This window comes from Miniopterus natalensis, chromosome 8, assembly GCF_054644295.1.
Source record: "Miniopterus natalensis isolate mMinNat1 chromosome 8, mMinNat1.hap1, whole genome shotgun sequence".
Lineage (NCBI taxonomy): Eukaryota > Metazoa > Chordata > Mammalia > Chiroptera > Miniopteridae > Miniopterus > Miniopterus natalensis.
The window spans coordinates 55,811,055-55,825,531 of NC_142088.1; the positions used below are offsets into that span (position 1 = coordinate 55,811,055).

General features: G+C 39.4%; 1 protein-coding gene across 3 annotated transcripts; it reads left to right on the forward strand.

Annotated features, from left to right (window-relative positions):
* Positions 1 to 383: 383 nt before the first annotated feature.
* NMI (N-myc and STAT interactor) lies at positions 384 to 13,712 on the forward strand. 3 transcript variants are annotated; one of them, XM_087819860.1, is made up of 8 exons: positions 384 to 402; positions 3,580 to 3,662; positions 4,440 to 4,535; positions 6,857 to 7,019; positions 10,025 to 10,131; positions 10,217 to 10,403; positions 12,208 to 12,314; positions 13,308 to 13,712. In XM_087819860.1, exons 2-8 carry the CDS (start codon positions 3,585 to 3,587, stop codon positions 13,491 to 13,493), a joined length of 924 nt encoding a protein of 307 aa, XP_087675986.1. In that variant the 5' UTR covers positions 384 to 402; positions 3,580 to 3,584; the 3' UTR covers positions 13,494 to 13,712. The 3 variants fall into 3 exon arrangements, with proteins under 3 accessions (XP_087675986.1, XP_016061170.1, XP_016061180.1); XM_016205684.2 differs by lacking the exon at positions 384 to 402 and adding an exon at positions 597 to 782; XM_016205694.2 differs by lacking the exon at positions 384 to 402 and adding an exon at positions 898 to 910.
* Positions 13,713 to 14,477: the final 765 nt, after the last annotated feature.

The window sequence follows — 14,477 nt, forward strand, 5'->3', positions numbered from 1 at the left end:
CATCCACCCAGGACCTTTCCATGTCCCCTGCAACCAACTGAGCCACACCGGCCTGGCACCAACCATGTCTTTAAAACCGAAAGTGAAAATTGTTATAACTTGTGATTAATCATTAGAGACACCAGGTCTGGTATTTCGGTTAGTTTTAGAGAAAAATCACCATTTGAACAGAGCTTTCTTTTTCTTTTTTAAGGCACCAAACCGTGCACCTGAGCGACACTCCCTGGGGAGAAGGCGGCGCCCACGTCGGGGGCGAGCCGGCCGCCCCGCCCAGCTCCGGGGTTCCGCAGAGTCCGCACGGCTCCCCCCCACCCCGCCCCCCGTCCCGCGCGCCGCCGCACCGCGTTTCCGGGAAGGTCGGGCACTTTGCGCTCGGGGCGCGGCGCTCGCAGGCCAAGGCGGGTGAGTGGGGCGCCCCGTTTCCCGACGGCCATCCCTGCGCCCAGGAGTCCCGGGCTGGAGAGGCCTTGAGCGCGGAGGGAGGAGGGTTCCGCGGGGGCCGCGCGGCGCGGGGGGGGCGCGGGGGGAGCGCGGGGCCGAGCGCGCCCAGGTGGCTGCGCCGCGCCCCCCGCGCCCCTGAGCTGCGCGCTCCCCAGGTCGCAGCGGCGACTCGCCGCCGACGGGGCGCGCGTGCCCGCGGCCCCTGCGCCTTCTCTCGGCGGCCCCAGGCCTCTGACCCGCTCCTTAGTTTGCTTCTTTCGGAAACTGAAACTTAAAGTGGTTTGCGTGGCCCCGCCGCTCCCGTAGTGTCTCTCCAGGCAGCTCTTGGAGAAACTGGCTGGGTAAGGAGGGTTCCTCTTCTGGCGGGCGTAGGGTTTGGCAGTCGCGCCTCACTTTTCCGAATAGCAGGGATATTCTCGAAAGAGACAGCCAAAGGAGAGTAGGGTGTTTGCCTGGCTACATAACAAGCGTAAGTTTCAAAAAAACGATGTCAATCGCCATTTTACTAATTACCACCTTCCTCCTTTTCTGCCTCACTCTTTCCTTTGGCTACCAGGCGCGCAAACGGGCAGGTTCGATGGTCTCAGGCCTGGCATCGCCGGCACAGGCGCGTCTTAGAAAGCGGGCAGAAGGTGCGTGGAGGCCGTTCGTGTTGGCTTTGTCATTTGCTGGCGTAACAGATTACAACGGATTTAGTAGCTTAAAAACCACGCATTTATTATCTTAAAATTCTGCAGGTTAGAAGTCCAACCTGGGTCTCCCTGCAGTGTGTGTGCAGGGCTGCCTTCCTTCCTGCAGGCTACTGAAGGGAATCTTTTCTCGCCCTTTGCCGCTGCTTTAGGCTGCCCGCCTTCCTCGGCTCCCTGCTGCCCTCTGTCCACCTTCAAAGCCAGCAGTGACCCATCTCTCTGACCATTCTTGCGTTGTCACCTCTCACCCTGACTCTGCTCTGCTGCCTTCCTCTCTCACTTTTAAGGACTGTGGTGATTACATTGGGCCTCACTGATAATCCAGGATGCCCTCCATATTTTATTATTTTATTAATTTTATTATATATATTCATTGATTTCAGAGAGAGGAAGGGAAGGGAGAGGGAGAGAGATAGAAACATCAATGATGAGAGTTGTCATTGATCTGCTGTGCCCTGCACTCCCCCAGCTGGGGATTGAACCCACAACCCAGGCATGTGCCCTGACCCGGAATCAAACCATGATTTCCTGGGTCCTAGATGGACGCTCAACCTCTGAGCCACGCCTGGCTGGACGATCTACGTGTTTTAAAGTCAGTTGATTAGCAACCTTAATTCAGGCTACAACCTTAATTCTCCTTAGCGGTAACCTAACATTCACAGATTGTGGGGATTAGGATATGGACATCGTTAAGGGGGCCATCCGATTGCATAAAAGGAAGCCTGTTACTGTACATCCCACTCACGCAAAGAGGGAGAGTATCCAGATACTAAATATGTCATAAGAAGTTCTGTGGGTATTATGTAGTGGACCGTTTAAATGAGTTAAATATATTGAGAGCGTTTATTACAAGTTTCTAAGAATATTGCCTTAAAAATCAATTAAATAATGTTGCAGTCTCTGTTTTCTGGAAATGTAATAAGAGAACTTTAATATGCCTGGAGTGTCCTGAGCAGAACAAATAACTGAATCAAGATACTGCAGAATTCTATGAATTTTGAGTGTTTTTGGTGTTTAAACTTGTATTGTGCTCTGAGTGGGTGCAAGGAGGAGTGGACGTGGTCCCTGGCCTCAAGGTGGTGACCCTCTATCTAGTCATGGAAAAATTACACAGGTACACAAACAATTAAAGCTCCCTCCAAAAAAGGTAAAAGAGAGAGAAGTACTGTCCTTTGGGGGAATCAGAAAAGGCCTCAAGAATTTGTGGGGAAATTTGGGATAGACCTTGAAGAACAGTTTGAACTCACCTCAAACTTAACAGAAAAGTGGCAAGTACAATACAAACAAATTTTTTTTTCTCTGAATTCTTTGAGAATGTTTTCAACTTCAAACCCCAGAATTCTTGAATATGTATTTCCTACAAAAAAGGTGTTCTCTACATAGCTGCAATACAGTGATCAAAATCAGGGAATTAACATTGAACATTGCTACCATCTAACTCTTGGATCCAATTCAGATGTTGCCAATTGTCCCAATAATATCCTGTATAACAAACAGTAAGACCCAGTTCAGAATCATACGTTGCATTTAGTTGTGATGTCTCTTTAGTCTTCTTCTGGCTGGCACAGTTTCTCAGTCTTTCCTTGGCTTTTATGAACGCGACACTTTTGAAGTTTGTGTAATGTTTCTTCATGCTTAGATTCAGATCATGCATCTTTGGCAGGAATATCATAGAAGTCATGCTGTGTTCTCAGCGCACCCTATCAGATGGCACTGAATTTTGATTTATCTCATTATTGACTTTGATTATTTCATTATGGTGGCGTCTGCCTGGCTTTTCCACTGTAAAGTTATTCTTTTCCCCTTTGAAATGAATAAGTAGTTTGTGGAGAAGTATTTTGAAATTCCCTAAATGGCCCTTTCCTCATCAAAATTTTAATGTATTTATGTCAGTATAGACTCATATACTCTGGATTTAATTATTACTGTCATTATTTACTGGTATGCTTAATAAATTAATAAATTAAGCATACCAGTAAATAATTTAGCCAGTGAGAACCTCTTCAAGCTGCATCCTTTGACCTTCTACATGTCCTCATCAGTTGTTGGGCACTTCCTTGCTTTTGGCACCATGAGGTGTTCGCTTGTACTTTTTCTGTCTCAGTCCTAGAAAAGGCTAGAAGACTGAAATAGCAATCTTTTAGAAGGGAGCATGATATTATGATTGAGATGTTAACTTACAAAGGAATGTTAATCCCTATCATTTTCTATTACTGTGTTGAAAAGCAAAGGATTTTTGGAACGCTTTCATATATTTATAGGTGTAGAGTTATTTGAAATATAGACTCTGAATATAAGCCACATGATAATAAAGATTTTGATAATAGGAGGGAAAGAGAGAGCAAAGAAGAGATGTTTCTTCCGTAAAGGGGTCAAAGTTGTTATTTCCTTCTTATTGAGTTTGTATGTATATACTGTTTTTAAAATATTAAAAATTTCTGATATTAAGGAATCATGGCAGCTGGTGAAGATAAAAATCAACTTCTTAAGGAGGCTTCAACAGATGAATTTTTGAAAGATGAACAAAGTCAGGTAAAAAGGGAAAATTACTGGGTATTATTAAAAATTAATTTATATATATTCCTTTTGCAGTGAAGCATGTTTTATATGTCTTTATCCAACATTACCTTGAATTAGGGAGGATATTAGGGTTTTCGAAAATATTTTTACTACCATTATTCAAGCCTTACAAGAAGAATCATATTTCTATTTTGTCTCTTACAAGGCTTACAATATTATTGCTTTTTCACTCCCTCCCTCATTTCTTTGCACCTAGAAGTTAAGAGCATATAGTTCCAATTATCTGATTGGACTGAAGAGGGAAGGGAAGCTCAGGTAGCTTAAACCACCATTTACCCAAGACCATATGTCTGGAATGTGAAGGCAGCAAAAAAAAACATCAATTTTTTAAAAATTTGCCCCAGAGTAACATAATGTGCAATTTGAAGTTATAGCACGGTCACAAATAGCTGGGAGAGGAGTTGATAGAGCATTGAACTTAGATTCAGAAGACCCGAGTCTCAATCTTTGCTCTACTATAAAAATTTCTGTGACCTAGATCTCTGTGAAAGGCAGTTTCCTTGTTTGTGAAATGGAGATAATAACATTCGGGAGGGGTAGGAGATGATGTAAAACATACAACAAATTTATTATTCACATGATTATATTTTTCCTGAGACTGTTTAATGTCTTTTTTTGCCTTGTTCAGGGTGAGAGAAATTTATCTTCTTTAATTCCTTTAGAAAAATGAGGTCAGGGGTTGTTTAAATTTTTGGTGCTATTTGATAATATGTTTTTTCTTTTTTAAAGAAATTAATTGATGAAATGTTAAAGGAAAATATTTACTTAAAGATGGAGATCCAAAAGCTTGAAGCTGAATTACAAGAGGCCACCAGAAACTCTCAGGTACCCTTTACTTATTTTACGTATCACATTTTTTAATGACACCATTTTTCAGAAAAAGTGATTTCATTACATAAGACTCGCTTTTAAAACATATGGTCATCCATGGCACTGCTGTTTGTAATAGTACCAAAGTGAAAACAACCCAGTGTCCTTCTACAGTAGAGTGAATTAATAATTTGGAGGTGTATTTGCACAATGAAATACTACACAGCGATGAGAATGAACAGATTTATCTAACAACATGGATAAATTTAATGAGCACAGTGTAGAGCCAAAAAAGATAAAAGAGGGCATACCATCTGCTTCCCTTTAAATATAGCACAAAAGCAGGATGTTAGAAGTTGGCATGGTAGGGACTACCAGGTAGGAACTAGAAGGCCTCTGGGATGTTGGTCATGTTTTGTTTTTGAGCTGGGTGCTGGGCACACGTGTGATCACTTTGTAAAATTTCATCTTGCTGTATATTTATGATAATGCACTTTTGATATTTATGTATACATTAATAAAATTGACACACAAAAAGCCCATTGGTCATCATCAATCACTTCTGGACCAAACTCTTGGTCTTCTCACTAAATTCTTGTTTTGTTCTTCCCATCCAAGGTGCTACAGTAATTTATGTGAGTTGCACAGTTAAAAAAAAAGGATGTTTATCTTCACCTTTAGTCTCGTCTAAATTTTCCTATATTTGAATTAGACATAACTTTCACCCCTTTTTTCCTTCATAACAACTCATAATTGTTTCTTTACATGATTTAAATGCTTAAAGCATTGTCACTTTTTCTTTCTGGCATGGGGATAGGATATGCAATATCAGGAAGGGCAGTTTCCTGTGTTTATGGGACTTAGAGAAGACTCTGTTAAGATTCTGGCTGCTTCAGACTGGAGCCAGAATCATTCAGTCTTAGAACTCAAAGGGCCTTAAAAAACCAGCCAGCTCAGTTGATCCACTTTGCTGAGGGCTGAAGCTATGGTCCAGAGGACATAGTGATTGCTTCCTGCCACAGTGTGCTCAGGAAAGGAATCAGGCACTCTCACTCTCACTCTAGAAGCTTGCGACTTCTCTAGATACAGGCACCCCTCAGAGGTATTGTGGGTTTGGTTCCAGACCACCGCAATAAAGCAAATATTGCAATATAAGTGAGTCACGTGACTCTTTTGGTTTCCCAGTGCATATAAAAGTTGTGTTTACACTATACTATCATCTATTAAGTGTGCAATAGCCTTATATCTAAAAAACAATGTAATACCTTAATTAAAAAGTGCTAATCATCATTTGAGTCATCATCGAATCGTAATCTTCTTGCTGGAGGGTCTTGCCTTCAGTTTGTAAAGTAAACAATATCTGCAAATGCAGTAAAGCGAAGCGCAAGAAAACGAGGTATGCCTGTACACTGGCTGTCCCCGCACTGTTGAGAAACACTGCCTTTTCACAGACATTACAGATTGTTTTGAAATTGAAATTATGGTAATCAGAAATTCCACTGAAGTCACATGTAGATATACAATGAATATAAGTTTCAATCAAATGGCTCAATGAATATTTCTAATCTCTTTGTGATAACACCTTTTGTGTCAGCATGCATATAACCCTGGGCAATAGAAATGCCAACACCAGACTCATCTGCACATTTGCGTGTAGGTCTGTTGAGTCCAGTGATTTTAGGCAGCCAGGCATAGCCACTTCACTTCATCTTCCAGATACAAATCTCATTGGCAGCGCTCCTTCACATTTTTATAAACCTAAGTTGTGGTGATGGGTAAAAAGCTGATGGGCAGGTGTTGGGGAAATTTGATAAATTTTTTTTAATGTTTTATTTTTAAAAATTTTAAATTATATGGTTCAGGAGACTTTTTGGATGAAATTTTCTGGGTTTGCTATCAAATTAACTATAGTGTACTCCTAACTCCATTTCATATTTCTTTTCAATAAGAGTAAACCTATCTAATGAGTCTCTTACAAGCTAGCCTATTATTGGCATAGTTGTTTAAAAGGCATTCAGCTAGAGGAAAGATGTAGTCTTTAGAATCAATTACCATACAATATTGACCAGTTTATATACTGATCAGAAAAAGTGAGAGATTATATACTTATAATTTGATCTGTGAAATAAGATGGAAGACCAGTACCTGATCACATTACTGAGTACTTACCTAGGCAGAAGCTATTATTAAAGTTATTAAATAAGACAACACTCAGTATTCTGTGGGGTTCTGAAATCAGTGGAGAATGAATTATTGGATGGTCGATCACATTATCACTGGAAGGACTTAAGCTATTTCTTGTCTTGATTTTAATCCAACATTTCTGTTTGAATTAGATTAAAGAGGATATTCCCGAAACAAAGATGAAATTCACATCTTCAAAGAATCCTGAGAATGACAGCCAGTATTTAAATATCTCCTGTTCATTTCACGTGAGCTCACAAGTTCCCTATGTGCTACAAAAAGGAGAAGCACTCATCACCTTTGAAGAAGAGGAAGGTATGACGAATGTTCAACAATGTGACCAAGTTACCTTTGGAAAGCACTTGCACTTTCAAAGAGCTTTCATAGATATTTGGCTATTGCTTTACCATTTTACACAAATTATTTTATCCCATTCTCATAGTGAAACTCTGAGGCAGGTATGGTTATCCCCATTTCACAGATGAGAAAACTGACTCTGAGACGTTAAGTGACTTGAATATGATCACTCACTCAGAATGCAATGGCTCTGAGCCTCAAGTCCAAGTGTTGTGATGTCCAATACCAGTGTCTTTCTACTCTACCTGCTACCTCCAAATGATAACACTAGCAATAATGTTTCAGGACATAGACCTCTACATAGTTCTCAGAGAGTTCTCATAGACATTATCTCATTTCATATTCTCATGACTCTATAATAAAGGAGAGTTACTATTTGCATTTTATAACCAAGAAAACAGATTCTCAGGTGTTTAAGTGATTTACCAAAGGGCACATGACCAATGAATGGACAGAGCCTAGGAGTCAGAGGTGTGGGATGGGACCTGATATTTGCTAAATCTGCCATGGTGTAGAACCCTGATCAGAGCTGGAGACACCTTAATGAGGAGAATCCGGCTTTGAGTGCCATCTTTGCCCTTTTCTAGAAGTGTGTGATTTGGGTTGGGTTCTTTATAAATCTCAGATTTTTATGACAGGCTTTGTGATCCTATCTACCCCATGGGGTTGCTTTGAGTATTAAATGAGAAATGGTGATAGCATATTTAGCAGTGCCTGACACATAATAAACACTTATTAAATGTTAGCTGTCATTATTGCTACATGTTAGTAATTTTCCAGATAAGGAAACGAAGATTAAAGAAGATAAGGAACTTGCTCAGGGTCGATACAGTTAACAAATTGCAGAGCTGGGGCCAAACCCTGAGTATCCCTTTACTTTCTACTGAGCCAGCATTCCTCCGAGCAGGCCACCATATGTCAAGTTATGGGGTGGGACCAGATGGTCTTCACAAGCCCTTCAAGTGCTCAGATGTTGAGAATCTACTATTGTAACTCGCGTCTCCTGATGCCTGCTCCATCACGGTAGCCTGAAAATAAGTGTTAGGGTCAAGAGGTACAACTTTCCAGATATAAAATAAATAAGACATGAGGGTGTAATGTACAGCATGGTGACTATAGTCAGTAATAATTGTATTGCATATTTGAAAGTTACCGAGAGAGTAAATCTTAAAAGTTCTCATCACACACACAAAAATGTTTTTGTAACTTTGTATCGTGGTGATGGTGACTAGATATGGCAATCAATTTGCAGTATATACACATATGGAATTATAATGTTGTACACCTGAAACTAATATAATGTTCTATGTCGATTTTACCTTAATTAAAAACAAAACAACGGCCTTCTAGCAGGTCAGTGTGTGCTCATACTGTTCATTCACCCAGGGTCCACCCTGCAGCTGAGGGTTAGAGAGGGAGACCAAGAGCATGTTGACAGTGGTAATTGGGATTAACCTGAAGGACAGAAGTGAGGATTTGGGAGGCAGGGATTCTGCACAGGAATTACCTGAGAATGCTGAGAATGGGATTCTCTTCACAAAGAGCTGCACCACTGCTCCCACCACAGGCGTGGCTCTGAAGTCCTGCTCTCCTGGGACAACTTTGGATTTATATAATTAGCAGGAGTTGGCTTTTGTTGGTCAGTGTCACACAGAAGTTGAAGCACAAGTGGTTCCTCTCAGCTGTGTCAGATCACCAGATGTTGGAGATTTGGGTGTGGGGAGCAAGAGGGAAAGAGCATCATTTAAGTATTACTTCATTGATATTTTCTGTTATTGCTTCCTGTTATTAACAAAAAAGTCATAATTCAAGTTATAGTGTCATATCATGGTACAATGAATGTGAATTCCCACATGACAAGGCCCTGTCTTCGAGCCCAGTTTCTCCCTTCCTCCAGCTGTGGTGTGCTATCTGGTTGTCATAAACACAAGTGAGGTTTATAAGACCAGGAGTAGACATCTCTTATCTTTGTGACAAATTAGAGCAAGCAGCTCCAAATATTAACAACTGAAGAGTTATAACCTCTCATGTCACGCAATTAAAAATAAACACACCCACATGCATTTTAAATGGACACACAGTTGCAGTTTACAATTCTAATGATTTTTGGCATAATTATATTACTGAGCCTCACCTATTTGCATGGATAAATTTGACGTGGCAGTTTTGTGATCGATATGGCAAGGCTATCAGCTTTTCAGTGCATGATCTCAAAAACATTTTAGTGAAAGTAGAATTCCTAATTAAATATGGCAAAAAACTAGAGATTTACTTTTTGATATTCAAGTCTATGTGGTCTTTAATATGTAATCCTTGGGAACAACAGAGATGAAAATAAATATTTATTTCTATGGTGCTAGTAACATATTAAAAAGGAGTGACAAATGATAAGTAAAGTTACTTGTCAGAATGACACTTACCCAGAAAGATTTTCCCCACTTACTCAACATGGAAGAAATTTCTGGCTGTGCTTTCATGTCCTAAGGGAATTCTCTGGTAATTGTCAACAGTGGAAAAGAGGGGTGTGTGACTACTGATATGGTACATGAATTTCTGAAGGATTATCAGGCTTATATCTTAAGAAATGAATCTAGAACTTGATGAGACTATCTGCATTGTCATTTTTGCTGATATATTTTGACATTAATATATCCTACTTTGGTGGCAAGACCATTATCAGCTGGAAGTCCTAAGAAAAGTTTAAAAATGAAATCTTTTAAAATGAAAGTAAATTAAAAATATTAGGATGATTTTTTCTTTTTTTATTGAATGTATTAGGGTGACACTGGTTAATAAAATTATATAGGTTTCAGATGCACAATTCTACAACACATCACCTGTACACTGTATTGTGTGTTCACCACCCCAAGTCAAGTCTCCATCTAGGATAATTTGTTCTTAAACTGAAAGGGTAAAAATATTTTGAAATATTGGAAATTAATACTTTCCAAATTATTTTTCAGTTGCCCAGAATGTGATCAGAATGGGGAAACATCGCGTGCAGATAGTGAATATAGATGTGGAGGTTACGGCCAAGCCAGTTCCATTAAAATCAGGAGTCAGATTCCAGGTAACACTGATTGAAGCTTTGCAGAATTCTGTTAAACGTGGACACTGTCCTCACCCATGTCTCTGAATATGAAACGGTTTCCCAGGTTCTTGCAGAACTGTCTAAAGTGAAGATCAATGTCACTGAAATTCCTGATGAATTGCCTGAAAATCAGATGAGAGACAAGCTAGAACTGAGCTTTTGTAAGTCCCGCAACGGAGGCGGAGAAGTGGAATGCGTGGAGTATAATAAACAGACCGGAAGTGCTGTCATCACGTTTGTGGAAACTGGAGGTATTCGTGCATTTAGAAAGTTAACAAAAATACTCCACCATTTAAGTTATGTTCTGCCCTTTCTAAAAGTATTCTTTTTCTACTTCTTTTATTGGGAACTTATTAGACAGCATAATAATAGGGGATTGTTTTTAAACCTTATAAAATGGTGGAGTCCTGAAAATGATTTCCATGAATGCTACTGAGAATGGTAATCTTACAAATAACGGGTACGTGCATCTTAGTGCATCCTGATCACGTGCCAGGCTGGGAGCCAGGTATTGCATACCCTTATCTCCTCTGACCTGCAGCACAGCTCTGGAGGTGGGTGTGATGCTCATTTTACTGATGAGGAAACTGAGGCCTAGGGAGGGTAAGTAACTAACCCAAGATCACACAGTGCGTGTGTGGCAGAGACATTTACATATATATATTTATTACTAAATAAATATATGTATTAAACAGTCTGTTTCATCCCACCTGTTAGGACTGACAAGGGTCTCTTAGGTGGAGAAAGTCGATAACAGGGAAGCAAGGGATCTTCTTTCAGAAGAACAGCTAGACATCTGTTCCCTTTTTTGGTAGAAATGGACTTTTACCAAATCATCTTAGGGAGGGTTCCATTTTTATGATTAAAAACAGAAGGTTCTATAACTGCTTCTGTTAATTTCTTCAAGTGATTCTCAGTGTAAAAATCTCTTGCTCTAGTTCTTAGGGCTTCTCCTAGGTTTGCACATATAATACAAATCCAAGTATACAGTTAAAAACATTGACTGATTAGGTTTTTTCATAGCAAAATTAATCCATGCTTTCTAAAGAAAATTGAAATAATAGAGAAGAGCACTTGTTTAGTAAAAATTGAGATATTTCCTTCCCTTTCTCCTATTCTGTAGTTCGTTATGGTTAGATCTTTCTGGAATTGCTGTATCATATGGTAATTCTATGTTTACTATTTTGAGGAACTGCCGTACTGTTATCCACTGTGGCTGCACCACTTTACATTCCTACCAGCAATGTCCACATCCTTGCCAGCAAGGGCCTGTACTCATAACCACTGTACATGCTGCCAATCCAAGGTGGACTGGGGAGAGGAGAGAAAAAGTGATTGGATATTCTTCAAAACTAGTTCTACTAAATTTTGTGCTATCTTGACACATTACCTTTTTACTCTCTAGGAGGAAAATGCTGCAAAACATAAATCTGATTAGTCTTTGTTTTGGAGAAGACTGATGAATTTTTATTATTTGTCTTCACTTTTTCTAGATGACATTCAACACTCCCCCCAACCCCTTTAATTAATATCATTATATCAGTTTACCTAGTATCATGTATTAGTTACAGGATAACTAATACATACATAAATACACACACTATAGTAATATAGTAATTTACTATATATCTATATACATATATAGTAAAATATATATTATAAAATATATATAGTAGTCTAATAATCGTTTTTCTTTATACTTCTTTAAAAACTGGGAAACAGTCTTGTTAGGATGGGTGGGCTGGTTTTTGCAGATGGTAATTGCATTTTATGTAGCTAGCTCAAGGTAAGTCTAGGTAAGGACATTGAAACCCTCTCTGCTTTGACTGACTGTGATAGATAGTTCAAGAGAAAAGGGTCTATCTAGACCTTAGTATTGTTTGTCCTTATAGTTTTCAAAGTTATGTACTGTGAAGTCTTTAAAGTAGACTACAATTTCTTAAAAATTAATCACTCAATTTACTGTTTATTGTTATATTGTTCTGTTGGAAGTTTTAACTTAGCTTAAAATGTTTATGTTATAAATAAAATGTTTTTTAAAAAATTTACTCCTAGTTGCTGACAAGATTTTGAAAAAGAAAGACTACCCTCTTTATATAAATCAAGACTGCCATAGAGTTGTTGTTTCTCCATACATAGAAACACACTTGAAAAAGTTTCAGGTAAGGTCATCTGTTTTCTTTCATTTTGGGGACATACTGCTTGATCCCACCCCACAAAAAATAAAGATAAAGTTGTGAGTCTATTACTGTTTGAATCTTATTAGTGAGGGATATCAAAGTAGTTTCTTTATATCTGCTTGGTGCAGAATGAGTTTGTTTTTTAAAAGAATATTTTAGCCCAGCTGGCGTGGCTCAGTGGTTGAGCATTGACCTATGACCCAGGAGATCAAGGTTTGATTCCCTGTCAGGGCCCAGGCCCAGGTTGCAGGCTCAGTTCTCAGCAGGGGGCGTGCAGGAGGCAGCTGATCAATGACTCATCATTGATGTTTCTATCTCTCTCTTCCTCTCCCTTCCTCTCTCTGAAATCAATAAAAAATTAAAAAATATTTTAAAGGAAAGTATTTCAATGCAAAACTGTACCTTAATTTATTATACACTTCTAAAAATTAAAATTACTCAGGTGATAATGGTACAATCTTTATTTTTGTATGTGGAGACGTAGCTACATTTCTCTCATGTGTCTCCTATCATTGGGCATTAAAAATAAATTTTCCTGCTCATTTTCTCTGAACTCATTATCTTTACCCCCAAACCCGCTCCCTTTTTCTGTTCCTACTCAGGCCTTAAATGGCACCACCATCTACCTAGCCCACCAACCTGAAAGCTGGGATTCATGCTTAACTCTTTGTTTTGCTTCAGCTCAAACATTTGCTTGGTCATTTAATCTTGTCACTTCTGCCTCTGACTACCTCTCCAACTGGCCTTTCTGTCAGTGGAGTTGCCCTTCTTTCCTCCATTTGTCTGGTGCCACCAGCGTTGTCTTTCTGAAACTCAGATCTGACTCTGATACGCTCTTGCTTGAAAAATCTCCCTGCGGCTCCCTGTCTTTCCTAAGATAACTCCAAAATATTAAGCAGCGCTTATCCGTGTAAAGTTTTGCAGTTCAGAGCTCTTAGAAAATTTTCTACTTAGCTTTTTTACTTTCCTTTTTAGATCTTTTCGGGAACATCTAAGAGGACAGTGCTTCTGACTGGAATGGAAGACCTTCACATGATGGATGAGGAGACTGTGGAGGACTTGGTCAGCATCCACTTCCAGCGGGAGAAGAACGGAGGCGGAGAGGTGGATGTTGTCAAGTGTTCCCTCAGTCGCCCGTGCATAGCGTACTTTCAGGAATAGGCTTGTGGAATCGCGTGACAGAGCTGAGCCCGAAGCACTGTTCGTGCTTGACAAAAATGACTATCTTTCTTCTTAAAAATATGAAAACTTTAATTCTTAGTGTCCATATTTTCGTAGAGACAAATATATTTCTATGGTTCTGAGTTCTTTGTTTTCAGCTGGGCTGCATATTTACAAAGGCAGTAAGCTCACTGTATTAAAAACAGTTTTGTTCATAAATTATGTGGATTGGTGCCATGTCTGTGGAAATCAAACGTAAGTGATACAATTGTCTCCCTGCCACGTTGGCTCCTTCTGTCAGGGTCATATGAGCCGATTCTGTTTTGACCCCCAGCTCCACTAATATGCAGACTTGACTCTTAACATTTCCTAAGGAATTGTTACATTCAGCAGTTTGTGATTTCTGGAGAATTTACTGAATTTTCAAGGGACTTCGTTTTTAAGAGGAAATGTTTCCCATTTTCCGTAGTATTTCCACAGCTCCAAAGGTATTTCTCAGAGCTAAGTGTAGTTTTTTTCCTTGAACTTGCCTTCACCCTGAGTGCCCTTTATTTCTTCTAAGACATTCCCTCTCCTAATAGAACTTTGTAAAGACCAGAATTTTATTTCTTTTATACTCAGAGTGGAAAAAAATAGGTTTAAAGGATTGATACCCTTGGAGTACAGAGAGAGGTAAATGCAAAGGTACTGGCTCATCACTCATGCTTGATGCTGGGGAATGCCTGAAGGTGAAAACACAGTTCCTAGTCCTTATGAGCTAAAAATTTAATTGTAGAGAGACCCAGTTCATTAGCATCCCACTGTTTTAACTTGCAGAGACTGTAAATGGTAAAATTCAAGGTGCCTATTTAGAGAAGGTAAAATTCTCTTTGGTAAAGAATGTTTGTACAGTTTTTTATCTTAATAGAGTATGTTTCATGATGAGAAAACAGCAAAATTAAATTCATATTAAAACACTGGTAGAAATGAAATGCTTTTAGGAAA